The sequence below is a fragment of the Apodemus sylvaticus genome, chromosome 7 (genome assembly GCF_947179515.1).
Source record: "Apodemus sylvaticus chromosome 7, mApoSyl1.1, whole genome shotgun sequence".
In the NCBI taxonomy this organism is placed as follows: Eukaryota; Metazoa; Chordata; class Mammalia; order Rodentia; family Muridae; genus Apodemus; species Apodemus sylvaticus.
This window is the reverse complement of record NC_067478.1, coordinates 117099000-117119838: the sequence shown is the minus strand read 5'-3', so window position 1 is coordinate 117119838 and position 20839 is coordinate 117099000. Positions and strand designations below refer to the sequence as shown.

General features: G+C 37.8%; 1 protein-coding gene across 1 annotated transcript in view; it reads right to left on the bottom strand.

Moving 5' to 3' along the window:
* Window positions 1–5497: 5497 nt before the first annotated feature.
* The window catches only part of Naalad2 (N-acetylated alpha-linked acidic dipeptidase 2), a 92863-nt gene continuing 77521 nt past the window's right edge, over window positions 5498–20839 (bottom strand). Inside the window, exons 17-19 of the mRNA XM_052189054.1 lie at window positions 18981–19062; window positions 17709–17801; window positions 5498–7019 (exon numbers count right to left, since the gene is read on the bottom strand). Coding sequence (XP_052045014.1) covers window positions 6830–7019; window positions 17709–17801; window positions 18981–19062 — 365 coding nt within the window. The 3' untranslated portion in view covers window positions 5498–6829. The remainder of the gene's footprint in view (window positions 7020–17708; window positions 17802–18980; window positions 19063–20839) is intronic.

Below are 20839 nucleotides of genomic sequence, written 5' to 3'. Positions count from 1 at the left end.
GACAGAATTTGGAGTACATAGAACATATTCCTAGTTTAGCAATAAGTGGTTAGAACCAAACAACTAAGGATTAGATTGTTGTCCTCTTCCTCCTATTAGACCAATGGTAGAATACTATTTCTAGACTAGATTAATCACCCATAAATAAAAATTCGTTAGAAATGAAAATTCTTGGTCCCCAACTCTAAATACTAAGTTAGAAACTGGAAATGAGACCTCAGATTACAAAATAATTTTCAGTTCAGAGGTAAAACAATTTTTTAAATTCTTGAATTTGTCATTATGGTATACATTATGATGATTCGTGTTTATAGTATATGAGTCATCAAGGTAGTAACAATTTCCGTCTCGTAGCCACTACTCAGACATCTTTATATACTGGGACTTTTAAGTTAGGTTTTGATTATTTTGAAATATGTCATGTATTGTGAGATGCCCACAAGGTCAAAGTTGAGTTCTTTTGTATCCATTTTTTTTTCACATGAATAACACAACTCACATCTTAGATCAATTTGATAGACATTTGTAGGTAGGAGAAAGAGGCAGGAAGGTATAATGTAACAATGGGAAGTCTTTCTAAAGCCGTGAAATGAGAGAAAATCAGAATTGAAAGGAAGTTGAAGGAATTCAGATCTCAGGCGTCTTTATGTTTTGCTTTGTTTTTTTCAGGTAGATGAAGTCTTTAAGAGTTGATTAGAGGATATTTCAGAAATGCTGATTGTGACTTAGGTTTAGGAATTAAGCAATTTTAGGCTTACGCAAACTAAGGTGTTATTTAGTATGTATCAAACACTTTGTGTGGTAATTTATGTTATGGTTAGATTGCTGTCATTCATATTCAGAAGGAAACGTGTAATTTGTCCAAAATCACAGGTAGAATAAAGTACAATTCAATGTTAACATAAGGGAGGGCCTTAGCCCCCAAAGTCCTTAAACTTAACTGATCCTGAAGATCACATGCACAAGCAGAACTGAAATTGATGTTTATGTCTGCTTTTCTTAAATTGTAGAATATCATTAAATGTGAGCATGGTTTCAGTTGTAGTAGTAGTTGTGATGGCAGTAGTTGTCAATGGTCATGTCCTGGATTCACCCAGAAAGAAGAGTCTTAATGAGGGATTGCCTAGACTGTGTTATCCTATGGGCAGATATTCAGAGAAATCTTCATTGCATTAGCTGAGGTGAGAAGACGCTGCCTGGGATCCTGGACTCAATAAGAGTGGACTGAGTAGCAATATATATGTCCTCTTTGCTTTTGCTCCAAAGCGCCCAGCTCTTTTTCTCCTGTCACTACTTCCTCACAGTGGTAAAGAACTTGACCTTGAGCTGTGAGCCACAGTGAGCCCCTTAGTTCCTCTGAGTTTTGTCAGGGTGCTTTATCATAGCCGTAAGTAGTCAGGTAGAATACTTCTCAGTGAGAACTGCTAAGGGCAGTTGACAAAAATACTGATATAAAGAGGCCTTGTTGACTAGTTTACTGAGTTCTAAAGGTTTCTGCATGTAAAGAACCTTGGCTGTGATCATCAAGACAAAAATGTTCTACATCTCTTTTAGGTGTCCTTGTTTCTAAACTGTCAGTACATTCAGCAGGAGAAGCAGGGCTTCAAAATTCAATAGTAATGTATCAGGCAACATCATTCATTCATTTCAGCGATGTAAAATAGGTTCTTATTTGTAGAACATTAACAAGCACAGCCCATCACAAGGGAAAAACATTTTCTTAGAGCAGGGTTTCATACTACTTAATAAATTGTCTGTCTGTCCCCACAGGCTTCCCAATGTAAGAGTTTTTCTGACATGCCCACTAATTGACAGGCCTATTTCTATTAAATCCTAATCAAGAAGACAGTAATAAGTCTATCCTTTACCAAAAAGCCAAAGCCAGAGATAAGACTCAGGTCCCTTTTTTCCTTTGAGAATTGTGTACATGTGTAAAATGTGTTTCAATCAAATAAACACACATTCTCACTCATTTCCCTCTATTCTGTCACCAGCATTCCCTCATATTTCATGTTTGGGAGTTGGTTCTTTTTCCCCTTTAAACCTACTGAGTTCACTTCGGGATGTCACTGTGTAGTGCACAGTGGTATAGAGCTGTCTACCAGATCATGGTTAGTGTCTCAGTGGTTTTATTACGACTGTCTTTATCTTCTATTCCCCTTCAGCAGTCATTAATTACCAACCACTTCTCAGCTAGGTGTGGAACTTGTCAGGTCTTAATCTTTTGGGGAGAAGAAAAAAGTTTTCTAAAAGTACCTGAAAGAATTTAAAAAAAAAAAAAAGAAAAATTTCTAAAACTAACATGTTTGGATCTTAGAAGGTTGTCTCAGAAGAGTTCACTGCTCTTCCAGAGAACCAGAAGTCAGTCCCCAACACCATGTAGCAACTCACCACTGCCTGTGTAACTCCAGTTCCAGAGGGCAGTCCTCTGACTCGGAGGGCAATAGGCATACATGTAGTACAGACACCTACACACAGACAAAACACCCTGTGCATAAATATCATTTAGTTTATAAAAGAGCCATGATTTCTAGTAGAACTATCCTTAGTGGTTACAGCTGTTTTCCTCCTTTTCAAGTGCTTTGTTAAACCTCAAAGAGAGGCTTTTGTGATACTTTAACACATTACTGATTTTCACTTGCCTCAAATCTGATGATGATGGAAGGGCCCATCTTGGGTGAGCTGCAAAAACCTCTAATTTTAAACTAGCTTACTAACAGTATCGTATATCCTCTGAAATTAAGGGTGTTCTCAGTGCATCTGGCATAATCCCTTATTCTGTCATTAATGATCACCTGTTTACTAAAATTAACAAAATAATGAATTCAGGATAGTAAGTTGGAGGTTTGACTCTACCCCTAATTCACATTGCTAGTCATTGGTGTTGTTTGCCAGCCCTGTTTTCCAGGAAAGCTACTGCCAAGTCTAATTCTCATGAATTTCAACTTTTGTCCTTTATCTCCTGTAGATGTGATACTAGTTCTGATGTTTAGAAATGTGTAGTGTCATTGACTTGACAGTGGGAAAGTGTAAGCAGCAGGAGTGGGGCTGGGAATAGCATCTCACTGCCTCCTGCATCAGCTGGAGTGGTTCTTCCAGAGACCTCCCTCCACTCAGGTGAAGCCAGTATGAGCCAGAAATGTGATTTACTAAGGGGAGATCTTAACACAGATTTAAGGATAAATATTAGTACAAAGGTATCAGATTCCAAACATATGCTGCTTGGCTATGCCAGTCTTGTGATATCTTTCCACCTTCAGCGCTCACTCTCCTTCTATAGGGAGCTGGCTGACAAAGTCCATAATCCTCATTTCTTTTTTTAATTAATTTATTTTTTATTAATTATTTATTTTTTACACTCCATATTTTATTCCATGCCACCCCTCATTCACCCTGACTGTTCCATATCCCAAACCTCCTCCCCACACCCCTGTCTCCATGCAGCTCAGCTGCTAAGGCTAGGCTCACAACCAAAAATGTAATCCTCACTTCTAATGAGTTACCAAGCTGCATATAATCAGACTAGGAAACTGACAAGTACTCGAATTCTCACTCCCCCAAAGAAATTTATCAAGCCACCTAATCATTAGGGGTCTCTGGTGACAAATCTCTGAAGGGCTTCATTAACGATAAAAAAAAAAAAATTAAAACCTTCTCCCACCCCCTCCTGTGCCACTAGGAAAATCTGAGCCTAGGGCTTATCAACTATAAAGCATAGGATGTCACACTCTAAGCCAGTGGTTCTCAACCTTCCTTTTGTTTTGTTTTGTTTTTTTCTTTAATACAGAAATCCATCAATATAATCCACTAACCAAACTCAAAGAAAAAGAAAACCACATGGTCATTTCATTAGATGCTGAAAAAGCCTTTGACAAAATTCAGCATCCTTTCATGTGAAAGGTCTTGGAAAGAGGAATTCAAGGCCCGGACCTAAACATAGTGAAAGCAATATACAGCAAACCAGTAGCCAACATCACACTGAATGGAGAGAAACTTGAAGCAATCCCACTAAAATCAGGGACTAGACAAGACTGCCCTCTCTCCATACTTATTCAATATAGTACTTGAAGTTCTAGCTAGAGCAATTAGACAACACAAGGAGGTCAAAGGGATACAAATTGGAAAGGAAGAATTATCACTGTTTGTAGATGATATGATAGTACACTTAAGCGACCCAAAAACCTCTACCAGAGAACTACAGCTGATAAACAACTTCAGCAAAGTGGCTGGATATAAAATTAAATCAGTAGCCTTCCTATACTCAAAGGATAAACTGAAAGAGAAATTAGGGAAATGACACCCTTCACAATAGCCACAAACAGTATAAAGTATCTTGGTGTGACTAACCAAACAAGTGAAAGATCTGTATGACAAGAACTTCAGGTCTCTGAAGAAAGAAATCAAAGACCTCAGAAGATGGAAATATTTTCCATGCTCTTTGATTAGCAGGATTAATATAGTAAAAATAGCCATCTTGCCAAAAGCAATATACAGATTCAGTGCTATCCTCATCAAAATCCCATCTCAATTCTTCATAGAGTTAGAAAAAGCAATTCTCAGATTCATCTGGAATAACAACCCAGGATAGCTAAAACTATTCTCAACAGTAGAAGAACTTCTGGGGGAATCAGTATCCCCGACCTCAAGTAGTACCACAGAGCAATTATCTTTAAAAACTGCATAGTATTGGTACAGTGACAGGCAAGTAGATCAATGGAATGGAATTGAACACCCAGAAATGAACCCACACACCTATGGTCACTTGATCTTTGACAAAGGAGCTACAACCATCCAGTGGAAAAAAGATAGCCTTTTTCAACAAATGGTGCCAGTTCAATTGGAGGTCAGCATGAGGAAGAATGCAAATCGATTGATTCATTCTTATCTCCTTGTATTAAGCTCAAGTCCAAGTGGATCAAGGACCTCCACATAAAACCAGACACACTGAAACTAATAGAAAAGAAACTGGGGTTCTCAACCTTCCTAATGGATCTTTTCCCAAAAGGACAACAGTTTGAGTGTCCCTATTGAACTACAAATCCTAGACATTAGAGGAAAAAATAGAGGACTCCAAGGCCAGGAAAGGCTGCGGGGTGAGGAGCCCACAAGCATCTCACCAGATAGCAGATAGCCACATTAGGTTTTGATGAAGCCAGCGTGGTGCTGCACACCTTAAATCCCAACACTTGGGAGGCAGATGCAGAAGGATTTCTGAGTTTGAGGCCAGCCTGGTCTACAGAGTGAGTTCCAGGACAGCCAGGGCTACACAGAGAAACCCTGTCTCAGAAAACCAAAAAAGAAATAAGAAAAAAAAAGATTTTGATGGTTTCTGAAGTTACATCGTACAGAGGGTTGTCAAGAAACACTTGTTTTCCTTTTGATTTCTGTAATTATTATTGGTTGCTGCCCAATGGTAGGTTGGACAAGATTATTAGCTGATATCACAAAACCATAGGTCACCAGGATTTTAAATCACAATAAAATTTATATACAAAAATAAATTTGTTTTTACTGCAGTTTATTATTGTCTTGTGAAATCCTGGAAATATTACAGGTTTATAAGCGGGAAAGGAATAAACCCAAACTCAAAAGCCATTTATTCTCATCCTACATTTAAGCATGTCTTAATACCATTTTAACATTGTTAATTAAAATATCTCTCTATAAAAAAAAAATCCATGTGGCAATCTTAAGAGCAAACATTGTTAGTGTGTAATCCGTCAAGACTTCAGACTCTGACATGAAGGGCTTCCTTTCTTTTCCACGTTGCCTTGTCCTTGTCTTTCTACCCTGTCTCATGCACATAGTATGGGGTTCAGCAAACTTTGTGTTTGTCTAGCGCTCCATACTCATTACATCACTGTCTTGTTAATCAGAATGGAAGAATAGTGTGATCATTGCTTCTTGTGATCAAACTTAGCTGTTGCTTATTATGTTAGTTAATGTGCTCTTCTAAGGTTAATTTTTTATTCTTTGATAATTTCCTACATGTGCATAATATATTTTGAGCATATTCACCCTGTGTCCCTTCTCTTACCACCCTCCCATTCTCCTCAAAACCTCTCTTCCCAACACCTTCTACTATTTTCATGGCTTGTTTTTTAAATACACTGAATTTAAATAGATTTGCTTGCCTGTTTGTGGTAGTGTGTTACTGAATGCTGGACAACTTACCAGTGGCTGTAGCCCTGAAAAACTGGCTTCTTCTCCCCCAGCTGTTAACTACCAGTAGTTGTTCAATTGCAGGTGTGAATTGATCATGAGTCAATCTCCTGTCTGTTCTGGAATCTTTTGCTTGATTGTGTGTAGATAACACAGTTGTACAGTTAATATGTGCATTGATAATGTCCAGATGACCATTTCATAACACTCCCTCTCATTCTCTGGCTCTTCTGTTCTGTTCATACCCTCCCCTTTGATGCTTCTTTATCCTAACAAAGAAAATTTACCTTTTATTTTCAGTTGTTTGGTGAAGTAAAGAACCAAGCTTACTTGATATAAGAGTGCATGCATGTTATGTGTATATACTACAGTGAATCTAATCATCTGCCTGTGAGCTTTGGGGTTACTTCCTCTTCCACTGAACATGTATATGAGTTAAAACACCCTCTTTACAGATAAATAAGGTAGAAGGACAAAACATGTCATGACAATGGCAGTTTTAGGATTGTCTGGTTTTGTAAATCATCAGAGATCAGAGAAAAAGATGCCTTTTTTTCTTAAGATTCTCAGCAGCACCTTTAGCAGGAAATTCATTTGACTGAAACCCATTCCCCAACAGTTTCACACAATACTTCTATAGTGATGAAGCTACTTGACAGAAACCTTCCTATAACACGTCTGTCAGTGTTCCTGCTGCTGCTTGAATTGTGAATGCTGCAATAGAAATATGTTTCTTCACTTCTGCCCAGGCCGAGTGAGCGTCTGCCTTATTTTCAATATCAAACATGGCATCATAAATCCCAGGGAATGACTCTCCGGCATATTTGTTGTGGCTGCTTGGAGCAAATATGATGTGCCTAAACAAACAAACAAACAAACAAACAAACAATAATAATAATGAATGCTTGTTTTTAAATCAAATGAAAAATAGATATCAGAGCTACATTTATCGAAGAATATGTTAGGTAAAGTATAAGTACGCAATATGTCATACAGCCATCCTACAAAATCTTTACAGTAATATAGTAGCTTTATTCTAGAACACTGCCAGACTGAACCATCAATATGAACTACTTCAATATTCAAATATCTATTCAGTTAATCAAAATGTATTTCAAAAATACAAGATAGTGTTTTGGAAGATGTTTTGATATAAGGAATTGTATTTCATACTCGTTGAGAGAAACTCATCTAACAAATCTTAACAGTAAGTCATTAAAACTGTAAATGGAAGCCTAACAGTGAAGTACTATATAGGTGATTAAAGTTCTAAAATCATCTATGCTGATAGCATTTGATGGATCACTGAGAAAGAGTATGGCTCCATTTTTTTTTTTTTTTTTTTTTTTTTTTGACGCTGAGTGTTTAATTCTGCAGAAGTATTGCATGCTGGGGTCTCACCCTTACCAAGATACAGACACAAGCAAGTGAGTTTGCATTCCTGATTTAAAGCACTTTGAGTTCTGGGGTAGATAAGCTTTATCTTACTCTATCTCTAGGTGTTCTGGAACCCTTACAGGGTGTGGAAGCTGGGGACCATTGCTGAGGAATCCCGGAGTAGGTGGGCTTTGTCTTACTCTAAGGAATCTCTAAGGACATTCCATAACTGGGGTGTGGGGCTAAGTGGAAACTGCTGACCCATTGTCCTAGCATCTGGCCTGGTAGTGCAGCAGTTTCTGACCAGCTGCCGAAAGCCTCGGTTTTTAGGCCTAGTCTCCTGAACTGCTAATTTGAAGCCTGTCATGGAGTCAGCCTGTCGCATCACAAGAAATCTGCTTAGTTTAGGCTGCTCTTGATCATGACTCTGACAAACTAAATTTAACACAGATGATAAAAGCTACACAGATATTTCAGCTCAATATATTAAGAACCTGAAACGACAAAGAGATGAATGAATGATAACGTACTCATTAAAATTTTAACTTATCCTATTATGTGCTGTGTGATTTTACTTTAAAATTATGAATAAATGGAAATATTTTTCCACTTAATAGTTTCTTTTCTTCCTTTTCCCCCATTGCCATCAGCCTAATCTATTCTACAAATGTTTTTTTTTCCCCTGTGTAAATAAACACCAACATGCCCAGGCTTCCTCCTCTCCGGAGGTGGGGAAAGGAAATTCATCAAGCTTGTGTCCATTCCCTCCTTCTCCCTCCCACACTGATTTTTAAAATAACTGCAGAGTCATTGTAGCAGAGGCTCCCTGGCCAGCAGGCTTTCATAACAGTCCATGTGAAGAACAGGCTTTTCTGGGTGAGAAGGAAGCTTCCCCTGCTTACATTTATTTTTTTTAATTTCTTTTTTTTTTATTTTTTATTTACATTTCAAATGATTTCCCCTTTTCTAGCCCCCCCTCCCCGAAATTCCCGTAAGCCCTCTTCTCTCCCCCTGTCCTCCCACCCACCCCTTCCCATTTCCCCGTTCTGGTTTTGCCGAATACTGCTTCACTGAGTCTTTCCAGAACAAGGGGCCACTCCTCCTTTCTTCTTGTACCTCATTTGATGTGTGGATTATGTTTGGGGTATTCCAGTTTTCTAGGTTAATATCCACTTATTAGTGAGTGCATACCAAGATTCACCTTTTGAGTCTGGGTTACCTCACTTAGTATGATGTTCTCTAGCTCCATCCATTTGCCTAAGAATTTCATGAATTCATTGTTTCTAATGGCTGAATAGTACTCTATTGTGTAGATATACCACATTTTTTGCATCCACTCTTCTGTTGAGGGATACCTGGGTTCTTTCCAGCATCTGGCAATTATAAATAGGGCTGCTATGAACATAGTGGAGCATATATCCTTATTACATGGTGGGGAATCCTCTGGGTATATGCCCAGGAGTGGTATAGCAGGATCTTCTGGAAGTGAGGTGCCCAGTTTTCGGAGGAACCGCCAGACTGATTTCCAGAGTGGTTGTACCAATTTGCAACCCCACCAGCAGTGGAGGAGTGTTCCTCTTTCTCCACACCCTCTCCAACGCCTGCTGTCTCCTGAATTTTTAATCTTAGCCATTCTGACTGGTGTAAGATGAAATCTCAGGGTTGTTTTGATTTGCATTTCCCTAATGACTAATGAAGTTGAGCATTTTTTAAGATGCTTCTCCGTATGGCTCCATTTGTATAAATATAAATGTTTCTGTACTTCAAGTTGTGTGTGTGTGTGTGTATAATGTCCATATTTACATACAAACATGAATATAGCAAGCAGTTACCCATAAATAAATATATATAGTCACATAAAGCATATAATGTGCACATGTATTCAGACATACATACACATATATAAGTAAGTTAACACATCACCCAATGTTGAATTTCCCTGAAAAAAATTAGGAGAACTAGATATGCAGTTGAGTGAATTGATGAGGAAGAACTGTCACTAGACTACATGCTTCAGAGTCTGAACATTTTTAAAAGTGCATTCATTATAAACATTAGTTCTAAAGGGATCAATAAACTAGTAACTTCCAAGAAAGGACTAAAATTATGGATATTTCTTAATTTTTATATATGTACATATGCATACATACTCAGAACTGATAGTTCCTGTTTATAACTATGAAAAAAACATTTACAAATACAGTTCATATTCCAGAGTGCTTCCCTTTTTAAGCTTAGCCTTCAAATGTCTTAATTCTACAGGCCTCAGAAGTAAAAAGCTGAAATCTCCATTTATAGTTGAGAAACCAAGGCTTAGAAAAATAATTTCCCAGGTCAGAGTGGAAGATCTGACCTCTAAAAGGTGTTTGTATCATTTGAATGTTAGCCCTTACCACTAACATTTAGAAAAGTTATAGCTAGCTTTATAAAGTAGCATTCATGATCTTAATTCAGACAGGCAGATCCAGGAAGTGGCACGCCCACGTCACAGAGCAGTGACGCAGACATAATCCTAACCCTGCGTGAACAGGAACAGACTTTCCTGGCTTTAATTAAATGCTAGGACCTTCTTAACTTCTATCAGGGAACCATTTAAAATATTGATTAGATTTATTTGGTTACATTGTTATGTGTGTGAATGCTTTACCTCATTGTATGTCTGTGTTCTTCATGCATGCCTGGTGCCTGCCGAGTAGAGGAAATTTAAGATGCTTCTGAGCCACCATGTGAGTGCTGAGAACTAAATCTGAGCCTTCTAAAAGAGCAACAGGTGCTCCTTTTTAAAAGATTTATTTTATGTGTGTGAACACACTGTTGCTTACTTCACACACACCAGAAGAGGGCATTGGATCCCATTACAAATGGTTTGTGAGCCGTCATGTGGTTTGCTCAGAATTGAACTCAGGACCTCTGGAAGAGCAGTGGGTTAGTGAGTGAAGTGCTCTAAACCAGAGTGCTTTTAATCACTAAGCCATCTCTCCAGCCACAAGAAACTTGTTTTTGTTTGTTTTCTTTTTTATTGGATATTTATTTACATTTCAAATGATTTCCCCTTTCCGTGTCTCCCCTTCGGAAACCCCCATCCCATCCCCTTCTCCCCCTGCTTCTATGAGGCTGCTCCCCCATCCACCCACTCCAGTCCTCCTGCCCTAGCATTCCCCTACACTAGGACATGGAACATCCTCAGGCCCAAGGGCCTTTTCACCCCTTCCACTGAAGTCCAATCTGGCCTGTTGACACTGTTACTCCCTCCATGGTGCTGCAAGGAGGGAGCTCCTTCAGTCCTCGGTTCCTTTAGTCCCTTCTCCAACTCCTCCATCGGAGGAACCTCAAGCTCAGACCAATGGTTGGCTCTGAGCATCTGCCTCTTTATTTGTCAGGCTCTGGCAGAGCCTCTCAGAAGACAGCCGTATCAGGCTTCCATCAGCAAGCACTTCCTGGCATCCACAATTATATCTGAGTTTGATGGCTTTATACAAGATGGATCCCCAGGTGGAGCAGTCTCTGGATAGCCTCTGTTCCATACTTTGTTTCCTCCTGTTTCCAGGAGTTTCCTCTTGTGAATATTTTGTTCACCCTTCTAAAAAGCTCTGAAGCCTCTACATTTTGGTCTTCTTTCTTGGGCTTCATATGGTTTGCAAATTGAATCTTGGATGTTCTGAATTTTTGGGCTAATGTCCACTTATCAGTGAGTGCATACCGTGCTGTTCCTTTGTAACTGAGTCACCTCACTCAGAGAGTCTCAAGGTCCAACCACTTACTTGCCTGTGAATTTCATGAAGTCATATGCAATAGCTGAGTAGTATTCCATAGTGTAAATGTACCACATTTTCTGTATCCATTCCTCTGTTGAGAGACATCTGGGTTGTTTCTAGCTTCTGGCTATTATAAATATGGCTGCTATGAACATAGTGGAGCATGTGTCCTTATTACATATTGGAGCATCTTCTGGGTATATGTCTAGGAGTGATATAGCTGGGTCCTCAGGATGTTCTATGTCGAATTTTCTGAGGAACCACAGGACTGATTTCCAGAGTGCATGTACCAGCTTGCAGTACAACCAGCAAAAGGAGTGTTCCCTTTTCTTCACATCCTCGACAGAATCTGTTGTCACCTGAGTTTTGATTATGGTCATTCTGACTTGTGTGAGGTGAAATCTCAGGGTTGTTTTGATTTGCATTTCCCTGATGACTAAGGATGTTGAACATTTCTTTAGATTTTTCTCAGTCCTTAGAGATTCCTCCATTGAGAATTCTGTTTAGCTCTGTTCTCCATTTTTAATAGGATTATTTGGTTCTCTGGAGTCTTAACTTCTTGAGTTCTTTGTATATATTGAATATTAGCCCTCTATCAGATGTAGGATTGGTAAAGATCTTATCCAAATCTGTTGGTTGCCATTTTTTCCTATTGACAGTGTCCTTTGCCTTACAGAAGCATTGCAATTTTATCAGGTCCCATTTGTCAATTCTCAAGCTTAGAGATAAGCCATTGGTGTTCTGTTCAGTAAATTTTCACCTGTGCCTATGTGGGCTCTTCCCCAGTTTCTTTTCTGTTTTAGTGTATCTGGTTTTATGTGGAGGTCCTTTATCCACTTTGACTTCAGCTTTGTACAGGGAGATAAGAATGGATTGATTTATATTCTTCTACAAGGTGAAGGCCAGTTGAACCACCACTATTTAGTGAAAATGCTGTGGGTTTTCCATGGGATGGTTTTAATTCCTTTGGCAAAGATCAAGTGACCATAGGTGTGTGAGTTTATTTCTGGGTCCTCAATTCTATTCCCTTAGTCTACCTGCCTGTCACTGTACCAGTACCACACAGTTTTAATCACTATTTCTCTGTAGTACAGGTTGAGGTCGGGGATATTGATTATCCCAGAAATCTTTTATTGTTGAGAATAGTTTTCATTATCCTGAGATTTTGTTATTCCAAATGAATTTGAAAATTGCTCTTTCTAACTCTATGAAGAATTGAGTTGGAATTTTGATGGGGATTGCATTGAATCTGTAGATTGCTTTCAGCAAGATGGCCATTTTTACAATATTAATCCTTCCAGTCCATGAGCATGGGAGATCGTTCCATCTTCTGAGGTCTTTTTCAATTTTTTTCTTCAGAGACTTGAAGTTCTTGTCATACAGATCTTTCACATGTTTGGTTAGAGTCATACCAAGATAGTTTATATTATTTGTAACTATTGTAAAGGGTGTTGTTTCCCTAATTACTTTCTCAGCCTTTTTATCCTTTGAGTATAGGAAAGCTACTGGTTTGTTTGAGTTAATTTTATATCCGGCCACTTTGCTGAAATTGTTTATCATCTATAGCAATTCTCTGATGGAGTTTTTTGGGATCACTTAAGTATACTATCATATCATCTGCAAATAGTGATTTTTGATATTTTCCTTTCCAATTTGGATCCTTTTGGCATCCTTTTGTTGTCTAATTGCTCTAGCTAGAACTTCAAGTACTATATTGAATATATAGGGGGAGAGAGAGAAAGAGAGAGAGAGAGAGAGAGAGAGAGAGAGAGAGAGAGAGAGAGAGAGAGAGAGAGAGGAGAGAGAGAGAGAGAGGTTGAGAGCAGCCACAGCCGTGTCTAGTCCCTGATTTTATTGGGATTGCTTCATGTATCTTTCCATTTATTTTTATGTTGGCTACTGGTTTCCTGTGTATTGCTATGTTCAGGTATTGGCCTTGAATTCCTGACCTTTCCAAGACTTTTAACATGAAGGGATATTGAATTTATTCAAATGCTTTTGCAGCATCTAATGAAATGATCATGTGTTTTTTTTTTCCTTTGAGTTTGTTTATGTAGTGGATTACATTGATGGATTTCCATATATTGAACCATCCCTGCATCCCTGGGATGAAGCCTACTTGATTGTGGTAAATGATCATTTTGATGTATTTTTGGATTCTGTTTGTAGAAATTTTATTGAGTATTTTTGCATCTATATTCATAAGAAAAATTGGTCTGAAATTCTTTCTTGGTTGTGTCTGTGAGGTTTTGTAATAGAGTAACTGTGGCTTCCAAAAACATATTGACTAGTGTTCTTTCTGTTTCTAATTTGTGGAATAGTTTGAAGAGTATTAGGTCTTCTTTGAAGGTCTGATAGAACTCTGCACTAAACTTATCTAGTCCTGAGCTTTTTTAGTTGAGAGACTATTAATGAGTGCTTCTATTTCTCTAGGGGTTATGGAACTGTTTAGATCACTTATCTGATACTGATTTAACTTTGGTACCCAGTATCTGTCAAGAATATTGATCATTTCATCCAGATTTTCAAGTTTTATTGAGTATAGGCTTTTGTAGTAGGATTTGATTTTTTGGATTTCTTCAGTTTCTGTTGTTATGTCTCCCTATTCATTTCTAATTTTGATTTGGATACTGTCTCTATGCCATCTGGTTAGTTTGGCTGAAGGTTTATCTATCTTGTTGATTTTTCTCAAAGAACCAGCTCCTGGTTTTGCTAATTCTTTGCAAGGTTCTTTTTGTTTCTACTCAGTTGATTTCAGCCCTGAGTTTGATGATTTCCTGCTGTCTGCTCCTCATAGGTGTATTTGCTTCTTTTTGTTCTAGAGCTTTCAGATATGTTGTCAAGCTGTGTGGTCTCTCCAGTTTCTTTTTGGAGTCATTCAGAGCTATGGTTTTTCCTCTTAGCACTGATTTCATTGTGTCTCATAAGTTTGGTTATGTTGTGGCTTCATTTTCATTAAATTCTAAAATGTCTTAAGTTTCTTTATTTGTTTTCTTGACCAAGTTATCAGTGGGTAGAGTGTTGTTCAGCTTCCAAGTATATGTGGGCTTTCTACTATTTATGTTGCTATTGAAGACCAGCCTTAGTCTGTGGTGATCTGATAGGATGCATGGGATTATTTCAGTTGAAGCCTGTTTTTTATTATTATGTAACCAATTTTACAGTCAATTTTGGATAAGGTACTATGAGGTGCTGAGGAGAAGGTATTCTCTTTTGTTTTAGGATAAAATATCCTACTGATATCTGTTAAACCCATTTGTTTTATAACTTCTGTTAGTGTCACTGTGTCTCTGTTTAGTTTCTATTTCCATGATCTGTCCATTGATGAGAGTGGGGTGTTGAAGTCTCCCACTATTATTGTATGATGTGCAATATGTGCTTTGAGCTTTAGTAAAGTTTTTATAAATGTGGGTTCCCTTGATTTGGAACATAGATGTTCAGAATTGAGAGGTCTTCTTAGTAGATTTTTCCTTTGATGAGTATTAAGTGTCCTTCCTTATTATTTTTGATGACTTTTGGTTGAAAGGTGATTTTATTTGATATTAGAATGGATACTCCAGCTTGTTTCTTGGGACCATTTGCTTGGAAAATGGTTTTACTTTATTTTGAGGTATTGTTTGTCTTTGACACTGAGGTGTGTTTTCAGTATGCAGCAAAATGCTCTGTCCTGTTTGTTGTATCCAGTCTGTTACTTCATGTCTTTTTATTGGGGAACTGAGTCTTATATTTTATGGTTGTGAGCATAGCTGTTAACAGTTGAGTCATCTCTCTAGCCCAGGGAATTGAGTCGTAATGTTAAGAGATATTAAGGAATAATGATAGTTGCTTCCTGTTATTTTTGTTGGTATTTTTATGTTTGTATGGCGATATTCTTTTGTGTTTGTTGAAAGAAGATTACTTTCTTGCTTTTTCTAGGGTATATTTTCCCTTCTTCTGTTGGCATTTTCCATCCCTTTTAGGGCTGGATTTGTGGAAAGATATTGTATAAATTTGTTTTTGCCGTGGAATATCTTATTTTCTCCATCTATGGTAATTTAGAATTTTGCTGGGTATAGTAGTCTGCACTGGCATTTGTGTTCTCTTAGGGTCTGTTTAACATCTGCCCAAGATGTTCTAGCTTTCATAGTCTAATGTATTTCTGATAGGTCTGCCTTTATGTGTTACTTGACCTGTTTCCCTTACTGCTTTTAATATTCTTTCTTTGTTTTTTGCATTTGGTGTTTTGATTAATATCTGACAGGAAGAATTTCTTTTCTGGTCCAATCTATTTGGAGATCTGTAGGCTTCTTGTATGTTTATGTGCATCTCTTTGTTTATGTTAGTAAAGTTTCTTCTAGAATTTTGTTGCAGATATTTACTGGTCCTTTAAGTTGGTAATCTTCACTGTCTTTAATCCCTAATATCCTTAGGTTTGGTCTTCTCATTGTGTCCTGGATTTCGTAGATGTTTTGGATTAGACAATTTTTCCATTTTGCATTTTCTTTGACTGTTATGTCAATATTTTCTATGGTATTCTCCTGAATGTGATATTTTCTCTTCTATCTCTTGTATTCTGCTTGTGATACTTGCATCTATGACTTCTAATCTCTTTCCTAGGTTTTCTATCTCCAGGATTGTCTTCTTTATGATTTCTTTATTGTTTCATTTTCCATTCCTGGATAGTTTTGTTCAGTTCCTTCACCTGTTTCCTGTAATTCTTTGAGGGATTTTTGTGTGTCATTGTTAAGGGCTTCTATGTGTTTACTTGTGTTCTCTTGTATTTCCTTCCCCCTCCCCCGACTCCCTCCCCCCTCTCCAGACAGGGTTTCACTTTGTAGCCCTGGCTGTCCTGGAACTCACTCTGTAGACCAGGCTGGCCTCAAACTCAGAAATCCACCTGCCTCTGCCTCCCAGATTGCTGGGATTACAGGCGTGTGCCACCACCGCCCGGCTTCTTGTATTTCTTTAAGAGAGTTATTTATGTCCTACTTAAAGTCTTCTATCATCATCATGAGATGTGCTTTTAAATCAGAGCCTTGGTTTTGTTTTTGTTTTTTGGGGTTTTTTGTTTTGTTTTTTTTTTGGTTGTTTTTGTTTTTGTTTTGGTGTGTTGGGACATCCATGACTTGCTGTTGTGGGGGAACTGAGTTCTAATGGTGCCAAGTAGCCTTTGTTTTTGTTGCTTATGTTCTTGCCTTTGCCTTTTGCCATCTAATTATCTCTGGTGTTAGGTGGTCTTGCTGTCTTTGACTGGACTGTGGCTTGTCCATTCCTGCAAGCCTATGTATCAGTACTCCTGGGAGACCAGTACTCTCTAGGAGGAATTAGGTATGGAGACCTGTGATACAAGGTCAGCTCTGGTGTGCAGACAGAAACCAGAAGGATCCTGTCCCGAGTTGTTCCTTGGTTCCTGTGTCCTTATGGCTGTTGGAGGGTCCCTCCTGGGCCAAGAATTTAAAGAGAAGTTTTGGTCTTACCTGTGCTCACAGGTATGCCAGCACTCCTGAAAGACCAGCTCTCTCCTAGTGGTATTTGTGTATGTAGTGTTGGGGCAGTGTCAGCTCTGGGGTGCAGATGGAAACAGGAAGGCTCCTGTCCCAGGCTGCTTCTTGGCTCCTGTGTCCTGAGGATTCTGCCAGGGTCCCCTCTGAGCAGCAGTGGTGGGCTTACCCTCGCTTACAGACTTATCTACACTCCTGGGAGGATAGCAATCTCCTAGCACTATTTGGGTATGGAGTCCTGTGGGACAGGATCAGCTCCCAAGGAACTATTCTTTAAAGGACTTTGAGAAAATAGACTTTGGGGACTGAAAGTCAAGATACTAAAAGAAAATATGACATAAATACAAAATAATAATAATAATAATAATAATATAACCAAGAACAAAACAAAACTTTGATTCAAGGAACAGGCAGATATCTTAACAACCTAAATCATATGGAGTAGAAGCTAAACTTTATTTAAGAAGAATGATCAGTTAGATGAGAAATTTACATGATAAAGAAATTTTCTAATAACTACATCTTTAAAGTAAAATGGGAATATTTGTGAAACAGTAAGCTTTCCATCACTAAGTATGAAACTGGCTGAATATTAATTTACCTGGAAGTTTGCAAAAAGGATTCATCAGATTGTTGACTATATGATCTCTAAGATCCCTTTAGAACTCTGTGGCTTGGATATTTTGTTCAGGTTCTTTCTTAGCTATGACAGGCACATACTGAAGAACTAACTGATATGAAATATATTGCTCTAATACTACATACTATACCATTACTTGATTTGTAATCTTACCCATATTACATTTAGCATTTATATTACATTTAGTATATTTAGTATGTTGTGTATTAAATATGCTGCTATCATCTTTCATATGCTTTTTTGATTAGAGAGAGGTGTTTGGTGCCTTCTGTGGTGCAACCATCTTTTCCTTACCTGTAGAACTGCCTCCCAGGTAAACCAAGAGGATCTATGAATGCTCTTTCAAGAAGCATCTGTTGGTCATTCATAATTCTCACTGCAATAGGACTTGGAGAACAAAAAACACATCATTAAATCCTTTTCTAGTAATTCCAATTAAACTAAAATAAACATAAGGCATGTAAAATAGATAAAATAATAAACCATTAACAAAATTAATGTCAACACAGTAAAGTGTTATAGAGCAAGCAGCATATAACAGCAGGGCCATCTCATTAGCATTTATACTAAACATAGAATGCTACTGAAAATTGATTTGTTTTGCTTTTCAAGGTCATAGGGGGTGAAAAAGAAATAAAAGATTTATTCTTTGCTTCTCTGGATGATAACCAGACCTCCCAGAAAAACAGAAAACTATCACATTATTCTTTATGAGTCACATAACTTCACCATGTCTGGGCTAAATAAAGAAACAAAATAAAGATAAGGAAAAACACTAAGAATAAATAAAAACAACAACAAAATAATCAAATTCTGAACTATGAAAAAGGCAGGGGCAGCTTTGTGTGGTAACTAAGGGAGGTCCTTTCACATTCACCATCCTTATACTGCTTTCTGGGTAGCTGAACTACACATCTGAGCTTTCACTCAATCCAAGGGAGAAGAAAGCCTCCTCAAAATGACTGACAATGATTGCTGATTAAGTTTGGGGGAAAAACCCTATATTTTGATACAATTCATATTTATTGCATAATGTTTTAATATAATTTTAAAATTATTTTCTACCTAAAAATGGCAATAACAAAAAAAATTAGAAAAGAAATTATACAAAAGGAAATGGTTGATGATCGAATAGGAATATTGAGAAGGACTATACAGAAATGCATTCAAAAGCACCTGAGCTTATAGAGTTAGGAATTTCCAAGTGTAACTCTCATCTAAAATTCAGCTTAAGCATTAGTGCAATTGTCTACAATGTTATTTAAAAACATAACTGAGGGTCCTAGTCACAGAAAAACAGGCCATGAATTCAGAAAATGAAGTGAGGGAAGGGGACATCAGAAGAGTTAAAGGAGTAGTTAGTTGGAAATGATGGATGAAACTCAAGCTCAGTTATAAAGATAACTCTTAAGTATGTCCTTCTGCTTTCTAACATGCTAGCAGATGTGCTGATGATGGAAAGGTGCAGACCGTCGTTGAAGCAGCAAGGACTTGGAGGAGTTCTACACATATATTCAGGAAGATAGTCCATTCTTTTTTCAGTAGGATACTTCATGTGGAACTTACTTATTAAGATCAACTTGTGTAAGTCTTCTGTGAAAGTCTGAAGCAGCCTCTGAAAAGTTGTTCACAGCAGAAAATAAGGGATCTTTAATAGAAAAATAGAAGGGAAATAAGTTAGTCATTCAAATTTTACACATACACATTCCTGTCCTTTCCATGACAGGACAGAACAAGCAGGGAAAATAGTAATTTTTTGTAACCCTTCCCGTAAATTCATGAAAAGTATTGGGTGTGGGGAGAGGGGAGGAAAGATGGGTATTTTAAAAGCAGTCAAGTTATGGAGGTTTGTGTGTGTGTGTGTGTGTGTGTGTGTGTGTGTATGTGTGTGTGTGTGTATGTATGTGTGTGTGCCCATGAAAATCAGAAGAGAGTGCAAGATCCTTTAGAGTTGGAGTTGCATGTACTTATGATCCATACAACATGACTCTTCAGACAGGAAGGCCTTTTCTCCTGATAGATTGGAAAGGGCTCTTAGCTACTCTCCAGACCTCCCCTAAATTGGTTCTTAAGAGAATTCTTTCAGCAGTATAGGGCAAAAATAATTCCTCAATTATTTACCTAAACCCCAACATTCATTCATCCAATATATTTGTTGGAACAATTATGATACATTAGCCACTGGAGATAGGGATAAGATATTATCCCTGCAATTATTACAAGATTAAAGCAATACTAATTTGTATTTTCAATCCAATAGCATTGTATTGTATTTAAGTGCATACAAAATATGCACTTAAAATCTTGCTCAATATCCACTTATCAGTGACTGCATTCCATGTGTGTTCTTTTGTGATTGGGTTACCTCACTTACATGGAATGCAGTCACTGATAAGTGGATATTAGCCCAGAAGCTCTGAAAACCCAAGACACAATTCACATATCAAATCATTCCCAAGAAGAAGGAAGGAAAGGGCCCTGGTCCTGGAAAGGCTTGATGCAGCATTGTAGGGGATTGCCAGGACAGAGAAGTAGGAGGAGGTTGACTGGAGAACGGGTGGAGGGAAGAGGGCTTATGGGACTTATGTGGAGGGGGGAACCAGGAAGAGAAAATCATTTGGAATGTAAACAAAGAATATAGAAATTTAAAAGAAAAAGAAATTCAAAAATAAAAAAAAAATCTTGCTCAAAGGATGACTTGTGACAAATTGGTATAACTAGGCAGAAAACATCAGCTTTGATCTAGTCATATTTTTCTAGGATATCTAAAGTTCCCAAAGGATTCAGTTTTCTTTAAGGGTCTGGCCACTGAGAGTTTGCCCATGCTCCAGTGAATATCTAGGACTTTTTTTCTTCTATTTTTAGGGAGTGTGGGCACAATAATCAAGAAAAAATATTATGTTAGAAAAACTGTAATTAGATTCTTAGCATATATTTTTTTTTTATTCCAGCAACCTATCATGCACGTTTCCTAAGTTCTAAGTAGGACTTTGGCATGCATGATTGATTTACTACTGTTTCCATTTCTATCTGTTTTGCAGATCAAGTCCTTGTAGGTCTAGTCACAGGACTGCTGTATCATCTGTCAAGGAGGAGGAACCTTCTACATAAATACATTTAGTGTTTTCAAAAAAGCATTTTAGTCCTCAACGTTTACAAGATTTGTTTAAAACATGTAATCTAATAGTGGGTATGATGGAAACAAAAGAAGTGTATGTAGAAGAAGGAAATTTAAATTCAAGTATAATACAGAAGTCAAGAAAAAAACTAAAATAATAGGATTCAGGGACACAATGGTCAGTGATCACATCAGAAAGAACATTTTCAGGGTAGTAACTTAGCATTCTATCTAAAATCCACCCCACAGTTTTCTGACAACAGCCAGGTAGGCCTGGCCCACTATAAAAGGAGCTGCTTGCCCCTTC